This window comes from Taudactylus pleione, unplaced genomic scaffold (assembly GCF_031769625.1).
Source record: "Taudactylus pleione unplaced genomic scaffold, aTauple2 ptg000696l, whole genome shotgun sequence".
NCBI lineage: Eukaryota > Metazoa > Chordata > Amphibia > Anura > Myobatrachidae > Taudactylus > Taudactylus pleione.
Genome location: NW_028285098.1, coordinates 1,157,508 through 1,179,902, shown reverse-complemented (window position 1 = coordinate 1,179,902; position 22,395 = coordinate 1,157,508). Strand labels below are relative to the sequence as shown.

The window sequence follows — 22,395 nt, the reverse complement described above, 5'->3', positions numbered from 1 at the left end:
CTGGATAAAGTGTTTATTATTCTAATTCCCCTAAAGGATATATTTCAGAAATGGCTGTACAGTATGTCAAAAAAATTGGATTGCATTAGCTAAACGGAGCAAATGGCCACGTGACAACTAGCCTGTGTAGACAAGCTTCCTGGACATAACGTCTGCTCTCACTCCAGGTGGCCCTGCTAGAATACAGCAAGAGGGTCGTTTGTAGCACCTTACATAAGCAGGCTTCCTACAATAAAATACCTTCAAAGCCAAGAGTGTTATCTGAGGTTTGGGTCTTGTAGCTGTGCTAATTTGCATTTACACAAGAACCTGGGAGAACAAAGGAATGTGCTTTTGAGCCTGGGAAGGGTGGGGGCTGCTGAGAGAGGGTGGGGCGTGTGGAACTATAATGCTCAGCATTCCACACTGCTAGGTGTTCACTTAGTTTAAGTGAGATTTAAGTGCACCATTTCTCATACACACATTAATACGCACAATTGCATATTAGCGAATGCATAAGATCCTGTATGAAAACGCTGTTTATTAGCTTCATGCGCACGCATCTGCCCCAAGTTAACTAGCGTCTTTACATCACACCCCGCATACTTACACATTACATATGAGTACTGACTTGTGTGTACAGCCGTGGTATAGGAGCACTGACGTGTACAGCTGTGGTATAGGAGCACTGACTTGTGTGTACAGCTGTGGTATATGAGCACTGACTTATGTGTACAGCCGTGGCATATGAGCACTGACTTGTGTGTACAGCTGTGGTATATGAGAACTGAGTTATGTGTACAGCCGTGGTATATGAGCACTGACTTATGTGTACAGCCGTGGTATATGAGCAGTGACTTGTGTACAGCTGTGGTATATGAGCACTGAGTTGTGTACAGCCGTGGTATGTGAGCACTGAGTTATGTGTACAGCTGTGGTAGATGAGCACTGAGTTGTGTACAGCCGTGGTATATGAGCAGTGACTTATGTGTACAGCTGTGGTATATGAGCACTGAGTTATGTGTACAGCTGTGGTATATGAGCACTGAGTTATGTGTACAGCCGTGGTATATGAGCAGTGACTTATGTGTACAGCCGTGGTATATGAGCAGTGACTTATGTGTACAGCCGTGGTATATGAGCAGTGACTTATGTGTACAGCCGTGGTATATGAGCAGTGACTTATGTGTACAGCCGTGGTATATGAGCAGTGACTTATGTGTACAGCTGTGGTATATGAGCGGGTACGTGGTGAGCACAGAACCTGCTGTTGCCATATTTCCTATATCCACATTGCTGCAGGTGTTTCTATTTCCTGGGCCCTGTTATACAGCTGGTGGATCGCTGCGTATATCGGGTAAGTGATAAGCACAGAACAATATGCTGCTGCCATATTTCTTCTTCAGGGTCCATGGGGGGTCCACAAGGTTGACCTTTGGGTATAGCTGGATCTGGATCCACGGGTACCACGCAGTTAAAGCTTTTGCTGTTCCCAGGTTGCACTTGGGTCCATCCTCCTCTATACCCTGCCCCCAAGCCACAGGCAGCTCAGTTTAAGTTGGTGCCTGGCTTGAGTCGGGTCACCTTTATGCGCAGGGGGGCTGATTAGCAGTCCCTAAGCTTATTTTATTTTTTTGAGTGTAAATGTTGTTTTATTTTTACAACTCTTCAGAGCGTCAGACTGTCCATTGGACGTCCAAGCTGCCGCTCCAACACCCTGCCGCCACCGTGACATCAGTACATATCTGGGGATTGCGGTGGGACTCCAGAGTCTGTACTAGCCGGATTCTGGAGGAATCTCTGGGCTGCTGCTAGATCGCCGGGGAACAGGTAAGACGCGGCCGCAAGTGTATGCAGCCTTCTGCCTCTGGTCTCAGTGGACTGAGCTGGAGTGGGTTCCCCCTCTACGGAGGAATACCCCGCGTGACCACTAGACTACCAGGGATAAATTGCGGTAGAGGGAGCCGGCACCCCGGCGGTTAATTGCTAGATAGGGGCGGGCAGCCTTCCCTGTTTAGCTTCTCCTCCCCTCAGCTCAGCGCGCCTTTCCGCTCGGGTCTGGCATCGCTGAGCTGCTTCCTCCTTCGGCCACTCCTCTGAGGTCTCCGACGGCCATCTGCAAAAAGCCATTGCAAGAAGTGGGAGACTCCACCTGCGGTGGATTCACATGTTACTCGCTTGTTCAAGTGTGCTACCTTGCCTATGCCTTCCATTTCATCCCTAAAAGATCCCGCAGATAGGAAAGTGGAGACTTGTTTAAAATCAATCTATTCTCTCTCTGGGGCGGTGGCACGTCCGTCCATGGCCATCTCTTGGGTGGCTAAAGCCATTGAGAGCTGGGCCATTGTCCTGAAAGATACCTTTCCTGAGGAAGCACCGGAGGTTAAGAGAGCTTAGTGGGACAGATGAGGGATGCCGCTTCCTATATCGGCTAAGCAGCTTTGGATGGCAGTCTTCTGACTTCCAGAGTATCGGCGGCAGCGGTGTCTGCTCGCCGGTCTTTGTGGCTACGTTCTTGGAGAGCGGATGCGGATTCCAAGAAAGGCCTGGAGGTTTTACCCTTTAATAGGGAGATTTTGTTTAGCCCGGAACTGGACAAAATCGTGGATACCCTGACAAAGTCTAAGTCAGCTTTTCTGCCATCGGCGGCTGCGCCTTCTAAGGCTAGGACCTCTGCTTTTCAGTCCTTTCTAACTCAATGAAAGTCCAAGGGTCAATCCTTCCCGAGACAGTCTGCAACCAAGGCCGCCCATAAACCAAAGAAGCAGGCCTGGAGCGCTAGACGCCCTGCTTCCGAGCCAGATGATAAACCTTCAGCCTGATGGGACGGTCCTCCCTCTGGGGGCTCCCAGGGTGGGAGGCCGACTGCTTTAATTCGCACAGTGCTGTAGCGACACAACACGGATGCATGGGTATGAGAAGTGGTTTCTCAAGGGTACGCCCTTTCCAATCATCACAGACTTCCCCACCAGTTATTCTGCATGAGTCCTCCTCAGGACGAGACAAAGGCCTTGGAGTATCAAGGAGCTATAGAGTCCTTGCTGAAAGCAGGGGTCATTGTTCCTGTTCCGTCTTCTCAGCGCGGGACGGGTTACTACTCTGTTTCTGGTTCAGAAACCCAATGGGTCTCAAATGCCTATCCTTAACCTAAAGTCGCTGAACAAGTTCCTCAGGGTGCTCATATTCAGGATGGAAACTTTGTGTTCCATCATTCTGGCTATGGAACTGGGGGATTACATGGTCTCCCTGGACATCCAGGACGCTTACCTCCATGTTCCTATAGTGCCTTCTCACCAGCGGTATTTGCAGTTTGCTATACATCGACACCTCTTCCAATTTCAGGCCCTGCCCTTTGGCCTTTCCATGGCTCAAAGCGTGTTCACCAAATTATGGCCGTAATGGCTGGCCATCTCCGAAGCCAGGGTATACGGCTTCTGCCGTATCTCGACGACCTCCTATTGCTGGCAAGCTCTCCGGAGGTACTTCTACAACATCTGCACCTGGCGATCGCTTGTCTGCAAGCGCACGGGTGGCTGATAAACTGGAAAAAGTCCTCCCTGATTCCGTCACAAAGGATTGTTCATTTGGGAGCCTTTCTGGATTCAAGTCAGCAAAGGATCTTTCTGACTCCAGGGAAGATTTCCTCCCTACAACTACGAGTGCGCAGTTGCCTGAGAAGTTGCTGGGTGTCTGTTCACTCGGCAATGAGGGTTCTCTGGTCCATGGTGTCGGCATTCGACATGGTGGAGTATGCCCAACTCCATTCCAGGCCCCTGCAGGGACTGATTCTATCCAAATGAAACTGGTTACCACACCGGATCTGGACTCAGCTATTGGTATTGTCTCCGGAGGTGCGCCTGTCGCTAACTTGGTGGCTTCAGAAATCTCATCTCACCAAGGATTGCCCCTTTTGGATCCCGTAATGGGTTCTGCTCACGACAGATGCCAGTCTCCGGGGTTGGGGTGCAGTGACAGTACCGTTTTCACTTCAGGGTCGTTGAACTGCGGAAGAAACGGTTCTCCCGATCAACATTCTGGAACTTCGGCCGTGTACAGGGCCTGCCAGTTGTCCGGTCACGCTCTTCGAGGACGGGCCGGGTAAGTTCAGTCCGTCAACGCCACCACGGTACATCACCCATCAAGGGGGGACTCGCAGTCGAGCAGCGATTTCGGAGGTGTCACGCATCCTGTTTTGGGCGAAGCGCCACCTTCCGGCCATCTCGGTAGTCTTCATTCCAGGAGTCCTCAATTGGGAGGCGGACTTCCTCAGCCGTCACGACTTGCATCCCGGGGGATGGTCGCTTCACCCAGAAGTATTTCAACTGCTCGTGAACCGGTGGGAACTGCTGGAGGTGGACATCATGGCCTCCCGTCACAATCACAAGTTGCCCGTGTACAGCTCCAGGACAAGAAATGCTGACGCAAGGCTGGTGGACGCGCTGTCAGTGAAATGGACCTTGGCGTATCTATTCCCTCCGATATCCCTACTTCCTCGGGTCCTTCGGATATTCAAACAGGAAGGTGGCACGCTTCTGCTGGTGGCTCCTGCTTGACCCAGACGTCCTTGGTTCTCCGATCTTTGGAGCCTCTCCATCGAAGCTCCGTTCCGTCTGCCTCAACGTCGGGACCTGTTGTCTCCTGGTCCCTGCCTTTTCCAGGATCTGGGTCGTCTGTCTGATGGCGTGGCTCTTGAGACATCAGTCTTAAGGTACCGCGGTTTTTCTAGCTCTGTCATCAGCATGATGCTTCAGGCACGCAAGCTTGCCTCCGCCAGGTTTACCAGAGTGTGGCATACTTATTTTCAGTGGTATTAGTCAAGAAACTACGATCCTCTGGTGTCTCGTGTTTCTAGGATTTTGGCGTTCCTTTAGTCTGGTTTGGACCTAGGCTTACACCTCGCTTCTTTGAAAGTTCATGTGTCTGCACTGTCTGTGTGGTTCCAGCACAGGATAGCTACTCTGCCAGATGTCCATACCTTTTTCCAGGGTGTTCTCAGGATTCAGTCTCCCTTTGTTCCCCTAGTGGCTCCTTGGGATTTGGCAGTAGTGCTTCAGGTCCTCCATTCTCGACCCACTTGAGTCGGTGGACCTCAAGTGGTTGACTGTTAAGACTGTGTTTTTCTCCTGGCAATCGCTTTGGCCAGGAGGATGACCGTATTGGGGGCGCTTTCCTGTCGTCCTCAGTTTCTGATTTTTCACACGAACAGGGCAGTGCTTCGCATTCGTCTGAGTTTTCTTCCTAAGGTGGTTTTTAAGTTTCACATTAATCAGGAAATTGTTGTACCGGCCTTTCAGTCCCCTGACCTCTCGGCTGGTGAGGCCTCCTTGGATATGGTCCGGGTTCTCCTTATTTATGTGGACCGGACTAGTTCCATCCGGAAGTCTGATTCCTTATTCGTCCTCTTTGGATTTCACAGGAGGGGTTGGCCTGCCAACAAACAGTGTTCAGATGGCTTCGTTTGGCTATCTCTGAGGCTTACATGCAGGCGGGCCTGCCTGTTCCAGCCTCTGTTAAGGTTCACTCTACTCTGTCTGTAGGCCCCTCGTGGGCAGCTGGCCGTGGCGCCTTGGCTGTTAAGCTGTGTAAGGCGGCTACGTGGTCTTCCATCCAGACCTTTCTGAGGTTCTATGCTTTTGACACCTTCGCCTCTCAGGATGCATCCTTCGGGCGCCGGATTCTCCTTTCAGCACAGGAGTGTCCCCGCCCTTAGTTGGACTGCATTGGGACATCCCCAAGGTCAACCCTGTGGACCCCCTATGGACCCTGAAGAAGTCCATAGTCCACAGGGCGCCCGCCCTGATGCACCTTGCTCATATGGGCAGGTCACTGGTTTTCCGTCTCCCTTTCTGTGAGTATGTTCCTTGTGTGTTCCAGTCTTTCTTCTCTCTATTTTTCCTCCTCCGGCCTTGGCTGCTTATCAACTGAGGAGGATGGACCCAGTGCATCCTGGGAGCTAAAGCTTTAACTGCGTGGTGCCCTTGCATCCAGATCCAGTAATACCCCAAATGTCGACTCTGTGGACTTCGAAGAAAGAGATAACAAAAGTAAGTTCTTACCATATCTCTTGTTACAGTACAATGTGCAGAGGTTACAGTTATAGATCACAGGGAAGGGACATACAGACTGACTATTACAGTACAATGTGCAGAGGTTACAGTTATAGATCACAGGGAAGGGACATACAGACTGTGACTGACTATATTACAGTACAATGTGCAGAGGTTACAGTTATAGATCACAGGGAAGGGACATACAGACTGTGACTGACTATATTACAGTACAATGTGCAGAGGTTACACTTATAGATCACAGGGAAGGGACATACAGACTGTGACTGACTATATTACAGTACAATGTGCAGAGGTTACACTTATAGATCACAGGGAAGGGACATACAGACTGTGACTGACTATATTATAGTATAGTCAGTCACAGTAGTATTCTTACCATATCTCTCATTTTCCTATAGCCACATTGTTGCAGGTGCTTCTGTCTCCTGGGCTCTGTCATACAGCTGGCGGAGCGCTGCGTATATCAGGTAAGTGGTGAGCACAGAACCTGCAGCTGCCATATCTCCTACAGTCACATTGCTGCAGGTGCTTCTGTCTCCTGGGCTCTGTCATACAGCTGGCGGAGCGCTGCGTATCTCAGGTAAGTGGTGAGCGCAGAACCTGCAGCTGCCATATCTCCTACAGTCACATTGCTGCAGGTGCTTCTGTCTCCTGGGCTCTGTCATACAGCTGGCGGAGCGCTGCGTATCTCAGGTAAGTGGTGAGCGCAGAACCTGCAGCTGCCATATCTCCTACAGTCACATGGCTGCAGGTGCTTCTGTCTCCTGGGCTCTGTCATACAGCTGGCGGAGCGCTGCGTATCTCAGGTAAGTGGTGAGCGCAGAACCTGCAGCTGCCATATCTCCTACAGTCACATGGCTGCAGGTGCTTCTGTCTCCTGGGCTCTGTCATACAGCTGGCGGAGCGCTGCGTATCTCAGGTAAGTGGTGAGCGCAGAATCTGCAGCTGCCATATCTCCTACAGTCACATTGCTGCAGGTGCTTCTGTCTCCTGGGCTCTGTCATACAGCTGGCGGAGCGATGCGTATCTCAGGTAAGTGGTGAGCGCAGAACCTGCAGCTGCCATATCTCCTACAGTCACTTTGCTGCTGGTGCTTCTGTCTCCTGGGCTCTGTCATACAGCTGGCGGAGCGCTGCGTATCTCGGGTACGTGGGGAGCACAGAACATATTTTCTGCAGATTCTGACTGTTTTACAAGCACAATTAGTTAGTAAATTCAGGTTTCTATTGTCTATTGCCGTCTAAAGTTGGGGTTTTCCTGCAAATTTCAGATTTTCCCTTTAGTAAATCTGCAATTTGCAAATGTGACAGAAAATCGCAGGAAAACAAAAACGCCAGTCTCCAGTGTGTTTATCCAATGGTGGCCAAATGGGGGCATTCTATAAGAAGCTATGTACAGTAAGGTCGTGGTCACTGAATTGCAGCTATATGCTGACCTGGAGAGGTACAGAGATACTTATGGGACAGACGGATCATTTGTGGGTGCAGATGGGGCTCATTATGATAGTGTACAAATAATAGCATAACTCTGGCAGGGCATGCTGGGACTTGTATATTCACATCAGCTGGAGAGCCACAGCTTGGCCTGGCCTGATAGGCTAAAATACAGACAATAAACAAATGTATCTGTAACACGGCTGCAGCTCACATGTACGGGTCTAAGACCTGCTCTTGCCATACAGCAGGCACATATCCAGCACTTGCACCATACTCGCCTACTCTCCATGAACGGCCAGGAGTTTCCCGAAAATTGGGTGGTACTCCCGACCACCTGGTACAGCGGGCAAGTCTCCCGCCTGGGCGCATACCCCAGCACCCCCACAGCGGGGAGTGGGAAAGGAGGCGATTCTGCAATTCCCTATGAATCGTGTCATTATGGCCCTGCCCCCTACTTCACAATTCCAGGTATCTCAGCATTGTGTAGTGGGGGCGGGGCCTTGATTGCATTGTCACGCCCCTGCTCCACCCCCAATTCCAGTCCAGGAGACATGCCCTGTCCTGCAGGCGGCCAGGAGCGTCACTCGGTTTTCAGGAGCCTCCCGGCCATTGCGGGGAGTTGGCAGGTATGAGATACAATACAACTGCAAATGGGTTGGGGGGGGAGACTAAACCCAAACCCCCCCCTCGCTAATCTTTTTCTGTGAATATTTTTGCAATCTCCATTTACAGAGTTAGAAGAGTGTTTGAAATTAAGTGCTTTCCTTCTCTGGTTTTGTATACAGAAATTCTCTCTTAGGACGGAGCAATGAGCCCATTAGGATCATCCACGTGACAGCGAGGCGGAAGGTAAGAGGCCACATAAAGTACAATGTAACCCAGACCTCCAGCATATGAGTTTTATAGAACAATACATTGTTGTTATATTTATGTCATTGATCTTTGCTGGACACATTAATGAAGGTGAAGCCAAGAGGATGACGCTTCCTAATTATGGGTCTGTCAGGGATGTGTTACTGGTACGTTACAGTACATAATATATGTGGATAATAGGAAAAACACTGGCTACCATTGGGGTCTGATTCTGGGTTGGACACTGCGGCATTTGTTTCAGCGCAGTTTACCGGTCTTAAATCTGCGACTTGATAGTAATACCGTTACAAGATGGTCACTGCTATACATCCATACGTCTGCATGTACAAGGACTGAGACGCCCACTTAGATCATCTTCAGTCGCAGCTATTGGTGGCACCAGGGAAGCTTGCACCAGCCCCATGCTAGAGGCAGATTGTGCGTCAGGGTCTGTACACAATACTGCATCTGAGACCATATCTGCGACAGGCCCGTGGCACTCCCATCTACGTTTGATGCATGTGCTCTGTGACTTTTCCTGACTTCGACACATGCGCAACTGAAAAGCATCAGCCATAGGAGAATCTGCCCTCGTATACAGATAATCTGTCAGAGAGTTCGCATGCTCACCTCCCAGAAAAGCTCCTTTCACAGAAAGTGTGGTCCATCAAGGGACAAATCACTAGTAAAATGTGCCTTTCTAGAGGGTCCACAGGGATAACCATGGGGTGTCCGTGGTTGGAGTAATCTGGGCATCAAACAGTCAAAGCTTTAGCTCCCAGCGTGCACTGGTTCTCCTCCACATATACCCTGCACCCAGCCACAGGCAGACAGTTTTACGTTTGGTGCCGGCAGGATCGGTCACACCTTTAGACAGGGGGACTGCTTCAGCAGCCCCAAGCTTTATTTTATGAGTTTTTATTTTCTTTTTACATCAGAGCAGGTCTGATGGGCGCCTGCACTACTGCTCCATCTACCCCCGCCTGTTCGGTAACATCGGTGTGTGGCCCGGTGATTACTGTATGGTGAGCGCTAGCTGAGCTTGGCTAGCCGCTCCACCGGATCCCAGGGCTTCAGCCGGACAAACAGGGAAGACGGGTAAGTCCTTATCTCCAGTTGTGGAGACCAGCCAGTGGACTCTGTAGTGGGGCATCTGGTTTGTCGGCAGTTAAGTCTGGCTTTGGGGACCATATTGAAGGCCAGCGATTAATACAGCAGTGGAACGGTAGGCTCTACCCCGGCAGCTCCTCCCCCTGCCCAGAACGCGATCTCATACAAAAGGTTTTCCGCCTCTGAGCTGCTCCTCCTCCACACTCTCCTCCCTGTATGAGACGCTCAGCAGCCATTACTCAGGGCTTTTCATAAGCCACAGGTCTCAGGAGATTCGGGTCCAGTCTCCCTGTGTACCTCTCCCTGGGGCCAGGTTATACAGCACACAATCCTTTTTAGGCGTTAGTAGTTGATTCAGTATATTTATATGCATTGTACTTGTGCTAGCTCTGCTGTTGTGATATACTGCCTTAAAACTTTCTGACTGTCAGTTATATCTATCCCTGCTGCTATTGTTTAACCCTCAACTGCCAGGTGTGTAGGGGTTCATAATTACTTCACATTTACCTGTATTTGTGAAGGGTGTCACATTGCATACTAGCTATACATGGATTATGTGCTGGTGGCTGGTTATTACTATGTCTTCTAAAGGCAAAGGATCCTGCGGCTCCTCTGCTGGTTACTTGCAGATCCTATTCAGCTGGCTTGTCCCCTCAGGATTCCGTGCAGGATGGTCTGTGTGCCATTTGTTATCTACCACCTTTCCAGCTCACCGTACCAGCCCCTGTCCAGGAGCCACCTTGGGTGTCCTACTTATCCTAGGTTATGACGCAGCTAGTGGTTCGATTGTCAGCCCCCATGTTGCCTCCCACCCTAGGGTACCCCCTATGCATCCTTCTTGGATGTTTTTGCCCACTCTGGGCCAGATTCAGGTTGGTTCGCACGCTGCCGGTCGATGTTTACATTCTGCACATGCATCACATGCATCGTCCGCTGTGATCGGGAAGCCATCATAGTAACCACGCAGTCCAAGTCGCATAGTGATTGACATGAAGTGACTGTTTGGGGTTGGAGGGGGGGTGGTCGGTGGAACGCAGGCGTGCCTGTGTGTTTGAACGCTGTTACAGGGGCGTGCATAATTAAGCCCCTTTGTAGAGGTCTAGATGGCGACAGGAAGTTTAGCAGTTTGTGAGGTAGGCTCAGGTCAACCACAACTGTGTATGGGTCCGTTGTTATTGATGTTTTCGCTGACTTGCGGATGCATGTCCTCCTGGGAAGTGGGCGGCTTTATACAGTGATGAGCGTCTTGGTATAGTGCTGCGATTGCATTCATTGGTATATTTTCGCAGTTAGGGAGTGGTGTTGAACTCAACCGTGCGATCTGTGCTGAATCAGGCCCATAGTTCAGAATATGGCTCAAATGTCTGCCAATTGTCCTGGCATTGGAGCCTGGGGTTTTTATGGTTTTTCTAGACATTCAGGATGCATACCTGCATGTGCCTGTTACTGCAACCCACCAACTGTTCCTACAATTTGCTGTCCTGCAGCAATATTACCAGTTTCAGGTGCTGCCCTTAGGTCTGTCAACAGCTTCTCTGGTCTTTACCAAACTAATGGCAGTTATGGCGGCCCACCTCAGGCGTCAGGGTGTCAGAATCCTGCCATACCTAGACGACCTCTTAATCTCAGCACATTCACTGGCTGCGTTACAACGCCATCTCCAGCTGACCGTGGACTGCCTGCAAACACATGGCTGGCTCATCAATTGTAAAAAGTCCTTCCTCTCTCCGACACAGTGGATGGTACATCTGGGGGCTCTCCTGGATTCTCGAATACAAAAGATCTTTCTGCCAGCGCACAAAATTTTGGCACTGCATTTACGTTTGCGTAACTTGTGTTACAATTGAAGGATATCCATTCACTCAGCAGTTCAGGTCCTGGGGTCCATGGTATCCACCTTCAATATGGTGGAATACGCCAAGTTCCACTCCAGGCCCCTACAACAACTGATCCTCTCCTGGTGGAACAAGCAGTATCATCTGATCCCATCCAAGATGATCCTCCTCTCTCTGGAGGCTCTGCTTTCTACTTCAGGGTCCATAGGGGGTCCACAGGGTTGACCTTGGGGTATAGCTGGATCTGGATCCATGGGCACCACGCAGTTAAAGCTTTGCTGCTCCCAGGATTCACTTGGGTCCGTCCTCCTCTATACCCCGCCCCGGCAACAGGCACCTCAGTTTTAGTTGGTGCCTGGCCGGAGTCGGGTCACCCTGCGCAGTGAGGCTGCATAAGCAGCCCCTAAGCTTTATTCTTTATTTTACAAAAAAAAAAAAAAATGATTTTCTTTATTTTTACTGTCTTCAGAGCGGCAGCATCAGACTGTCCATCTGGACATCTACGCTGCCGCTCCAACAGCCCCGCTGGCGCTGCGACGCCGGTACTGATCCGGGGATCGCAGCGGGACCCCGGAGTCAGTACTAGCGTGGCTCCGGGACCTCCCAAGGACTGCTGCCGGACTGAAGGGGCCAGGTAAGCCGCGTGCAGCGCTGTCAGCGCTGCACGCGGGGAAAATGCAGTCTTCATGCCGCCGGTCTCTGGGGACAGACCGGCGGCGCTAGTAGCGGCGGCGGGCTCCCCCTCTTCAGGCATACCCCGCGTGTCCGCTGGCCCCCGGGGTGTAAGTGCCGGCGGGGAACCGGCTTCCCCGGGGGTTTAGTACTAGCAGGGGAGGCAGCCTTACCTGCTTCAGCGCTCCTCCCCTCAGCCCAGCGCGCCTTCTCTCATGTGTGCTGGCGTCGCTGGGCTGTTCTCACTCGGCCACTCCTCCTCAGAGCTCTCCGGCGGCCATCTTCCTCAGGCAGCATCGCAGAGCTCCCAGGCAGGCTTCCAGTGGACCAGTCCCCCTGCAAAGGACAGTGTTCGCAGCGCTATAGCCCTCCCAGACACTGAATCTGGGAAGTTGATTGTAGCGGAAGGTGCAGTGAGTATAACTTCTCTGCATGGTATGTGACTTTTTGATAGTGCTGCTGTCTGTGCTTATTTTCTACTTACTGTCAGCTTTTTACCTATCCCTTTCCTTCTCCTACGGCCCGCAGGTGCGTGGGGGAGGGGTGTTCTTTCTGTGTACCTCACTTATATAAATCTACGTATTTGTGAGGTCCGTCACATACTGCGGTGTGCTCCTCAGTACCATATTGTGGGCTGTTTGGGTTGCATACTTGGGAGTGTGCAGGTGTTATACGCCTTACCTCGTTTCGGTGAGACACTTCTTTTGCAAAAAAGTTTGTGTCATGTCTGATGAGGAGAATGTGCGCTCCGAGGCTCCTGTGTTGTTTTCCTGCCGATTCTGTTCGGCAGGGGTGGACGGGGCAGATTTGTCTCAGGACGGTCTGTGCGGGCGGTGCCAGTTGGTACCTGGACCCTCTAAACCCCCGGTGGCGCAGGATCCTCCGTGGGCAATGTTTACGCAAGTGCTGGCGTCAATCGCGGACCGACTTGCGGTCCCGACTGCGGCCCCTTCTAGGGCGTTGCCCCAGCCTACCATGCCCCGTTCCCCGGGTGTGACTCGTCTGGTGCAGTCTCCTCCCGGGTCTCAGACTGTGGGTCCTTATGCGGGTTTGCCGGTATACGTGCAAACCCCCACGGTGCCGCAGCAGTCGATGGTACCTTTTCAGGGGTATCCTCAGGCAGTACCCCCGCCTTGGGTGGACGTCCTCTCCAGCTCTGTTCAGAGTCTGGCGGCTTCGTCATCGTCTTTTCAACATATGTTGCACAGTGATTTGCCCCCACGGGCATCCAAGCGTTCCGTTCCGGCTTCACTGGCGGCTCAGTTCACGGACACGGACGTGTCTTCGGATGACGGGGAGATCCATGAAGACTCTGACTCGGATGCCGGGGCCCAGGAGATGGAGGCTAAGTCTTCCATTAATGTGCCGGCATTGGTTAGGGCGGTGCGGGCCATCCTTCACATTGAGGAGGATGTGCCCGCCCCCAGGTCAAAATACCCAAATTTAAAAAAGGCCAAGGTAGCTTCGACGGTTTTTCCCCTGTCCGATCAATTGACGGATCATATGGCAGGGGCCTGGCAGTTGCCCAGCAAGAGGTTCCAACCGCAGAAGCGGTTGGCTTCGAACTATCCGTTTCCGGAGGCTCATTGCAGGAAGTGGGAAACTCCTCCAGCGGTGGATTCCCACGTTAGCCCCTTAATTAAAAGCGCTACGCTGCCTTTGCCGTCGATCTCCTCCCTGAAGGATCCCACGGACAGGAAGGTGGAGACTTGTTTGAAGTCTATCTACTCTCTCTCGGGGGCGGTGGCCCCATCCGTCCATGGCCATCTCTTGGGTGGCTAAGGCCATCGAGAGCTTGGCCAATGCTTTGGAGGATACCTTTCCGGAAGATGCTCCGGAGATCCAGAGAGCATTGATAGGTCAAATGAGGGATGCGGCTTCCTACATTGGGGAAGCATCGTTAGACGCAAGCCTGCTAACCTCTCGGGTGTCGGCTGCAGCTGTGTCGGCGCGTCGGTCCTTGTGGCTGAGGTCTTGGAGAGCTGACGCTGACTCCAAAAAGGGACTGGAGGCCTTACCTTTTAATGGGGAGTTGCTTTTTGGTCCAGACTTGGACAAAATTGTGGACACTCTGGCTAAGTCTAAATCAGCCTTCCTCCCTTCGGCTTCTGCTCCTACCAAGGTACGGAGCTCTGCTTTTCGGTCCTTTTCGGGTTCAGGGCAAGGCAAAAGGTCAGTCCTTCCCGAGGCAGTCGACGACCAAGGCCGCTTCTAAGCCCAAGAAGCAGCCCTGGAGTGCCAGGCGCCCTTCTTCCAAGCAGGAAGATAAACCTTCTGCCTGAAGGGACGGGCCTCCCTCTGGGGGACCCCAGAGTGGGAGGCCGACTTCTTCTATTTGCCCAGTGCTGGCACAATACCACCACGGATGCCTGGGTTCGAGAAGTGGTCTCCCAGGGGTACGCCCTGTCTTTTCGGCACAGGCCGCCCCACCAGTTTTTCTGCACGAGTCCTTCTCAGGATACGACCAAGTCTTTACAGATTCAGGAAGCTATAGAGTCCTTGCTGACAGCAGGGGTCATTGTTCCCGTTCCTCAATTACAACGAGGGGCGGGGTTCTATTCTTCTCTGTTTCTGGTGCGGAAACCCAATGGTTCTCATCGCCCTATCCTCAACTTGAAGTCTCTGAACAAATTCCTCAGAGTTCCCAAGTTCAGGATGGAAACGTTACGTTCCATCATTCTGGTGATGGAACCGGGGGATTACATGGTGTCCCTGGATACCCAGGAAGCCTACCTCCATGTTCCGATAGCACCTTCGCACCAGCGGTATCTGAGGTTCGCTATCCTTCAACACCATTACCAGTTCCGGGCACTACCCTTTGGTCTCTCCACGGCACCGAGGGTGTTCACGAAGATTATGGCGGTCATGGCCGCACATCTTCGGAACCAGAATGTACGGCTACTACCGTATCTGGACGACCTCCTGTTGCTGGCGAGTTCCCCGGAGGTACTTTTTCATCATCTCCACTTGACGGTCGCTTGCCTGCAAGCGCACGGGTGGCTGATAAATTGGAAGAAGTCCTCCCTGATTCCATCTCAGCGGATGGTTCATTTGGGAGCCCTGCTGGATTCTCGGCAGCAAAGGATCTTCCTGACCCCGGAGAAGGTCTCCTCCCTGCAGCTGAGGATACACAGTTGCCTGAGCAGTTGCCGCCTGTCGGTCCATTCGGCTATGAGGGTTTTGGGCTCCATGGTGTCAACATTCGACATAGTGGAATTTGCCCAGTTCCATTCCCGGCCTCCTCAGGGGCTGATTCTATCGGAATGGAACGGGTTACCTCACCGGATCCGCTCTCAGTTGCTGGTGTTGTCCCCGGAGGTTCGGCAGTCTTTGGCTTGGTGGCTTCAGACAGCTCATCTGGTCGAGGGGCGTCCCTTTTGGATCCCGGACTGGGTCCTGCTCACGACGGATGCCAGTCTTTGGGGTTGGGGGGCAGTAACCGGCTCGTTGTCACTTCAGGGTCGTTGGTCTGCGGAAGAAGCTCTTCTTCCCATCAACATTCTGGAACTGCGGGCGGTTTATCGGGCCCTGCAGTCGTCTGGTCCCGCTCTTTATGGACGGGCGGTTCAGGTGCAGTCCGACAACGCCACCATGGTGGCGTATATCAACCACCAAGGAGGAACTCGAAGTCGGGCAGCAATGTCGGAGGTGTCTCGCATCCTTGCTTGGGCGGAGTGTCACATTCCAGCGATCTCGGCAGTCTTCATTCCTGGAGTCCTCAATTGGGAGGCGGACTTCCTCAGCCGTCACGACGTGCATCCCGGGGAATGGTCGCTTCACCCAGAGGTGTTTCAGCTACTCGTGGACAGGTGGGGGCTGCCGGAGCTGGACTTGATGGCCTCCCGTCACAATCACAAGTTGCCCGTTTACGGGTCAAGGACAAGAGACGCAGGCGCCAGTCTGGTAGACGCGCTGTCAGTGAAATGGACGTTTCACCTGGCGTATCTGTTTCCTCCGATATCCTTACTTCCTCGGGTTCTGCGGAAATTCAAGCAGGACGGCGGCACGCTCGTGCTGGTTGCTCCGGCGTGGCCCAGACGTCCTTGGTACTCCGATCTGAGGTGTCTCTCAATCGACGCTCCGTACCTTCTTCCTCAGCGTCGGGACCTGTTGTCTCAAGGGCCCTGCCTTTACCTGGATCTGGGTCGGCTGTCTTTGACGGCGTGGCTCTTGAGACAGCCGTCTTGAGGTCTAGGGGTTTCTCCAGTTCAGTCATTGGTACCATGCTTAGGGCACGCAAGCCTGCCTCCGCACGGATTTACCACAGGGTGTGGCGCACTTACTTTCAGTGGTGTGAATCCAGAAACTATGATCCTCAGGTGTTCCGGCTTTCCAGAATCTTGGAGTTCCTTCAATCAGGTTTGGACCTCGGCTTACGCCTGGCCTCTCTGAAGGTTCATGTGTCTGCTTTGTCTGTGTGGTTTCAGCGACGGATTGCTACACTACCGGATGTTCACACCTTTTTCCAGGGTGTTCTCAGGATCCAGCCTCCCTTCGTGCCTCCTGTGGCTCCTTGGGACTTGGCGGTGGTGCTACGGGTCTTGCAGGGTCATCTTTTTGAGCCTCTTGAGGCGGTGGACCTCAAGTGGCTGACGTTCAAGACCGTTTTTCTCCTAGCAATTGCTTCTGCCAGGAGGGTGTCAGAGTTGGGGGCGCTTTCCTGTCGCCCTCCTTTTCTGATTTTTCATCAGGACAGAGCGGTGCTCCGCACTCGTCCTGAGTTTTTGCCCAAAGTGGTCTCGAAGTTCCACATTAATCAGGAACTTGTTGTGCCAGCTTTTCAGTCGCCTGATCTTTCAGCTGGTGAGGCTTCCTTAGATGTAGTCCGGGCACTTAGAATCAATGTGGATCGGACTGCTTCGGTTAGGAAGTCGGATTCTTTGTTTGTCCTCTTCGGTTTTCACAAGAGGGGTTGGCCTGCCAACAAGCAAACGTTAGCCCGTTGGCTTCGTTCCGTTATTTGTGAGGCTTATGCACAGGAGGGCTTACCTGTGCCAGCCTCTGTTAAGGCTCATTCCACTCGTTCTGTGGGTCCCTCTTGGGCTGCTAGACGTGGCGCCTCCGCTGTTCAGCTGTGTAAGGCGGCCACTTGGTCTTCAATTCAAACGTTTTTGAGGTTCTATGCGTTTGACACCTTCGCCTCTCAGGATGCATCCTTCGGGCGCCGGGTACTCCTTTCAGCACAGGAGCGTCCCCGCCCTTAGTTGAACTGCTTTGGGACATCCCCAAGGTCAACCCTGTGGACCCCCTATGGACCCTGAAGTAGAAAACAAGAGATATGGTAAGAACTTACCTTTGTTATCTCTGTTTCTACGAAGTCCATAGGGTCCACAGGGCGCCCGCCCTGACGCACCTGGCTTCAAATGGGCTCTGTGACTGGTCACCGGTTTTCCGTCTCCCATTTCTGTGAGTATGGTTTCTTGTGTGTTCCAGTCTTCCTTCTCTCTGTTTAGTCTCCTCCGCCGGCCTTAGCTGCTTACCAACTGAGGTGCCTGTGGCCGGGGCGGGGTATAGAGGAGGACGGACCCAAGTGCATCCTGGGAGCAGCAAAGCTTTAACTGCGTGGTGCCCATGGATCCAGATCCAGCTATACCCCAAGGTCAACCCTGTGGACCCTATGGACTTCGTAGAAACAGAGATAACAAAGGTAAGTTCTTACCATATTTCTTGTTTTCCCTCTCATTATGGCTATAGACGTCCAATCTTGACAAGGGTCGCCCCTTCTGGATTCCAAATTGGAAACTTCACTACATATGCCAGCCTTCGCAGATGGTGCGCGGTAACCGGTTAACATACCTTACTGGGTCATAGGGCAACACAGTTGCCTGCCCATAAACATTTTGGAGCTTCGAGCAGTGAGCAGAGCGCTAACTCTGGCGCAAGACCTTCTCCAGGGCAGGCCAGTCCAAATCCAGTCCGACAACACAACTGCTGTAGCGTACCTCAACCTTCAGAACGGCACGCAATGTCGGGCAGCCATGCGGGAAGTGGCAAACATCCTGGTCTGGGACGAATGTCATATCTCGGCAATCTCTACAGTGTTCATCCCCGGAGTCCTCAACTGTGAACCGGACTTCCTAAGCAGTCAAGTCATACACACTGGAGAGTGGGCTCTCCTCCCGGAGGTCTTTCAACTCCTGTTGGACAAATGCATCACGTCACAACCAGAAGGTCCCCAGATACGGATTCTGGACCAGAAACCCCTCATTCGCCTTCGTTGATGCTCTGGCAGTGAGGTGGAACTTCAATCTCGCATACCTCTTTCCTCCGATCTCCATCCTCCCAAGGGTTCAAGCAAGAAGGCGGCATGGTGATACTGATAGCTCCAGCCTCCCCAGGCGCCCTTGGTTCACCGACTTACGGAGTCTCTCCATAGATACTGTTTCCACTTCCTCTATGGCATCATCGGTTAGCGCAGGCCTCTTGCCTGCACACGGATCTATCTCGTCTGTCTTTGACGGCGTGGCTGTTGAGTGATCCCTCTTAAGAACCAAGGGTTTAGTTTGCTCTGTGGTCAGGATAATGCTCAGGGAGTGTGAGCCTTCCTCAGCCCGCATTTATTACGGAGTTTGGCACTCTTACTTTCAATGGTGCTCCCCCAAAGGCTATGACCCTGCGGTTTTTAGGGTTTCCCGGGCGCTTGCCTTTCTCCAGGCTGGGTTAGACCTCGGTCTCCACCTGGCCTCTCTTAGAGTTCAGGTTCCTGCGCCGTCAGTCTGGTTCGATCGAAGGATGGCTATCTTGCCTGATGTAAAAACGTTCTTTAAGGGTGTTCTCCACCTTCAACCTCTCTTTGTCCCTTCGGTGGCCCTGTGGGATTTGTCCTTGGTTCTCTGGGCTCTACAGGTTTTCCGTTTGAACCTCTGGACTTCAAGTGGCTGACAGAGCGTCTTAGCTTCCTCCTCACTATCTCCTCTGCCCGCAGGGTATCTGACTTGGCGGCGCTCTTCTGTCGCTCCTCCTTCTTTTTCTTCATACGTACAGAGCTGTCCTCCGTACCCGGGCTGGTTACCTTTCTAAAATGGTATCCCAGTTCCATTTGAATGAAGGGATTGTGTTTCCGGCCGTCCAGTCCTCGAACCTCTCTGCTGGTGAAGCCTCGCTGGATGTGGTTCGTGCTCTTCAGATCTACGTGGATCGTACCAACTCCTTTAGGAAATCCGATATTCTTTGTTGTACGGCTTTCACAGTCGAGGCTGGCCAGCTAACAAACTGGCTCGATTGCTCCGCATGACAAACTCTCAGGCCTACACGCAAGCTGATCTTCCTGTTCCAAACAGGGTTACAGCACATTCTACTCAGTCTGGTGGGACCCTCGTGGGCGGTTCGACGTGGCACTTCTGCTGAACAATTGTGTAAGGTGGTCTTATGTCCACACCTTTCTCAGGTTCGACACCTTTGCCTCTCAGGATGCTTCCTTTGGGTGCCAGATTCTCCTTTCTGCTCAGGAGCGTCCACGCTCTTAGGGGAACTGCTTTAGGACATTCCCATGGTATCCCTGTGGATCTCTATGAAATTAAGAGTTACGGTAGACTTACCCTTTGTTAACTCTATTTCTTAGAAGTCCACAGGGCGCCCACCCTGATGCACCTGGTTTCATTGGTTATTTTCCTCTTGGTCACGGATTCCGTCATCTTTTGTGAGTGTTTCTTGTTTATATTGTTCTTCCTACTTCTCTCTCCTGCTCCTGCCTTGGGCTTGTTTACAAAACTGTCTGCCTGTGGCTGGGGGCGGGGTATATGTGGAGGAGGACTTGGGGCATTCTGGGAGCTAAAGCTTTGACTGTTTTGGTGCCCGGATCACTCCAACCACGCTCCCCGTGGTATCTTTGTGGACCCTATGGACTTCGAAGAAACCGAGTTAACAAAGGAAAGTCTACCATAACACTTAATATTTGCGTATGCCTAATCTGGCACGAGCGCAGTACGCCGAAGTCCACGATAACTGTGCGCATTTCCACTGTGGTGTGGCTCAGGCCTACAGTGTGAATACTCTCTCTACCTCCCAAACGTTACTAAGCAGTGATTTCCATAGCCGCTGCATCTACATTCTAGCAGAAGTGGCATTGTAGAAACAGTGCCCATAATAACTAACAGAGCAGGTCAGCTCCTGCCTCCACGTCATGGCACCATCACAGGGCACATGTTCTTGCATTACTATACCCAAAATACTGTGTTGGAATCATGGCCGCCGATGCTGGGCCCTACCTGAGTTGGACAGAACCTGGCCCGATCTGTCTTTCCGTAAAATTGGGTGTTTTTGGGGCGGGAACTGGTTGGTGACAAAGTAATGGCGGGACTGTCCTGACTTGTGGAAGTGTCACGGGACTGTCGCTTGCTTGGTGCAAGTCTCATGCACGCAGAGGGGAAGCCTGTGCCTGATGGGTCTCGTGCATCTAGCATGGGGCTAACGCACAGCGCCCTGCATTAGCTGAATGGATGCTCGCTTTAGCATAAAGTAGTAAATCAGGCTTCAGCGGCTGCCCGCAGCTGCAGCCACTATGCCTGCAGCTCAGAATCAGGACCTTCATGTTTATTCCGGGGCGGAATGCGTGAGATACGTTATACTTCAGGGAGTGTACACCAGTACCCAAACTGGTCCTTCCTGTGATTTATATCTGCCGAGACACTGCTACTCCTAATTGGATAAATTATCTGTCACTCAGAATCAGAGGATACAAAAACAACAGTAACAAATTCTGAGTAATTAAAAAACTGTAACATAGATAATATATCACATTACTAGGGCAGCTCACCTGTCACTGAGATATAAGATGTGTTAGAGTAATTATGATAACGAGGATCATCATCATTAAGGTGTAATAATTGCTGTGTACAATTATATGTGCCGGTCACCTTTATATCCACTTTACTAATATGCAGAGAGTCGGTGACTGCTGGGGGTCTCATTATTACACCGTCCTTGTAAAATACTGTGTTTATTCCAGGATATCCCGTCACATTGTGACATCTCAGTGTCAGGGGGTCTCCTTCATAGACGGAGGGGGGTCTCTGCAGGATGAGATACCCTAAAATATAAAACAATATTACTGACGTGTGTATGAGAATAACAGAAGCACAACAAGGGGGAAGTGAGGAGCTGAGCCGGGTAACTCACCAAGAATAACATCCAGTGTGACGGGGTGACTGTAACCACCAGTACTGGTCCTGCACTGGTAATCTCCACTGTCTGATAATATGGCATGTACAATCTCAATGCTCTGCTGGTTTCCATGTACTGGTTTATTGTCTTTATACCAGTAATATCCCTGTGTCTCCCCAGCAGCAGATCCTGTATCACATGTTATAGTCACTGATTCATGGATGAATATATTGTAATAATTAGGAGTGAGGGTCACCACAGGTCTCACGGCAGCTCCTACAGAACATCAGAGGTTACAGTTATATATCACAGGGAAGGGACATACACACTGACTATATTACAGTACAATGTGCAGAGGTTACAGATCACAGGGAAGGGACATACACACTGACTATATTACAGTACAATGTGCAGAGGTTACAGATCACAGGGAAGGGACATACACACTGACTATATTACAGTACAATGTGCAGAGGTTACAGTTATAGATCACAGGGAAGGAACATACACACTGTGACTGACTATATTACAGTACAATGTGCAGAGGTTACAGTTATAGATCACAGGGAAGGAACATACACACTGTGACTGACTATATTACAGTACAATGTGCAGAGGTTACAGATCACAGGGAAGGAACATACACACTGTGACTGACTATATTACAGTACAATGTGCAGAGGTTACAGTTATAGATCACAGGGAAGGGACATACACACTGTGACTATATTACAGTACAATGTGCAGAGGTTACACTTATAGATCACATGGAAGGAACATACAGACTGTGACTGACTATATTACAGTACAATGTGCAGAGGTTACACTTATAGATCACAGGGAAGGGACATACACACTGTGACTATATTACAGTACAATGTGCAGAGGTTACACTTATAGATCACAGGGAAGGGACATACAGACTGTGACTGACTATATTACAGTATAATGTGCAGAGGTTACACTTATAGATCACATGGAAGGGACATACACACTGTGACTGACTATATTACAGTACAATGTGCAGAGGTTACACTTATAGATCACAGGGAAGGGACATACAGACTGTGACTGACTATATTACAGTATAATGTGCAGAGGTTACAGTTATAGATCACAGGGAAGGGACATACAGACTGACTGACTATATTACAGTATAATGTGCAGAGGTTATATATCACAGGGAAGGGACATACAGACTGTGACTGAATATATTACGTACAATGTGCAGAGGTTAGTTATATATCACAGGGAAGGGACATAGACTGTGACTGACTATATTACAGTACAATGTGCAGAGGTTATATATCACAGGGAAGGGACATACAGACTGTGACT

At 51.3% G+C, this 22,395-nt stretch overlaps 2 protein-coding genes and 1 long non-coding RNA gene across 3 annotated transcripts in view; 1 reads left to right on the top strand and 2 right to left on the bottom strand.

Annotated features, from left to right (window-relative positions):
* LOC148477729 (high affinity immunoglobulin gamma Fc receptor I-like) overlaps nucleotides 1–6,487 on the bottom strand; it is a 34,956-nt gene extending 28,469 nt beyond the window's left edge. Inside the window, exon 1 of the mRNA XM_088456302.1 lies at nucleotides 6,427–6,487. The gene's annotated coding sequence lies outside the window, so the exon portion shown is untranslated. The remainder of the gene's footprint in view (nucleotides 1–6,426) is intronic.
* Nucleotides 1–22,395, top strand: part of LOC148477726 (uncharacterized) — a 274,964-nt gene that overhangs the window by 26,130 nt on the left and 226,439 nt on the right. The window contains exon 2 of the long non-coding RNA XR_015872482.1: nucleotides 8,272–8,335. This is a non-coding gene — a long non-coding RNA (uncharacterized LOC148477726). The remainder of the gene's footprint in view (nucleotides 1–8,271; nucleotides 8,336–22,395) is intronic.
* Nucleotides 20,697–22,395, bottom strand: part of LOC148477728 (high affinity immunoglobulin epsilon receptor subunit alpha-like) — a 32,374-nt gene continuing 30,675 nt past the window's right edge. Inside the window, exons 3-4 of the mRNA XM_088456288.1 lie at nucleotides 21,073–21,333; nucleotides 20,697–20,983 (exon numbers count right to left, since the gene is read on the bottom strand). Of these exons, the coding sequence (XP_088312414.1) occupies nucleotides 20,697–20,983; nucleotides 21,073–21,333 (548 nt within the window). The remainder of the gene's footprint in view (nucleotides 20,984–21,072; nucleotides 21,334–22,395) is intronic.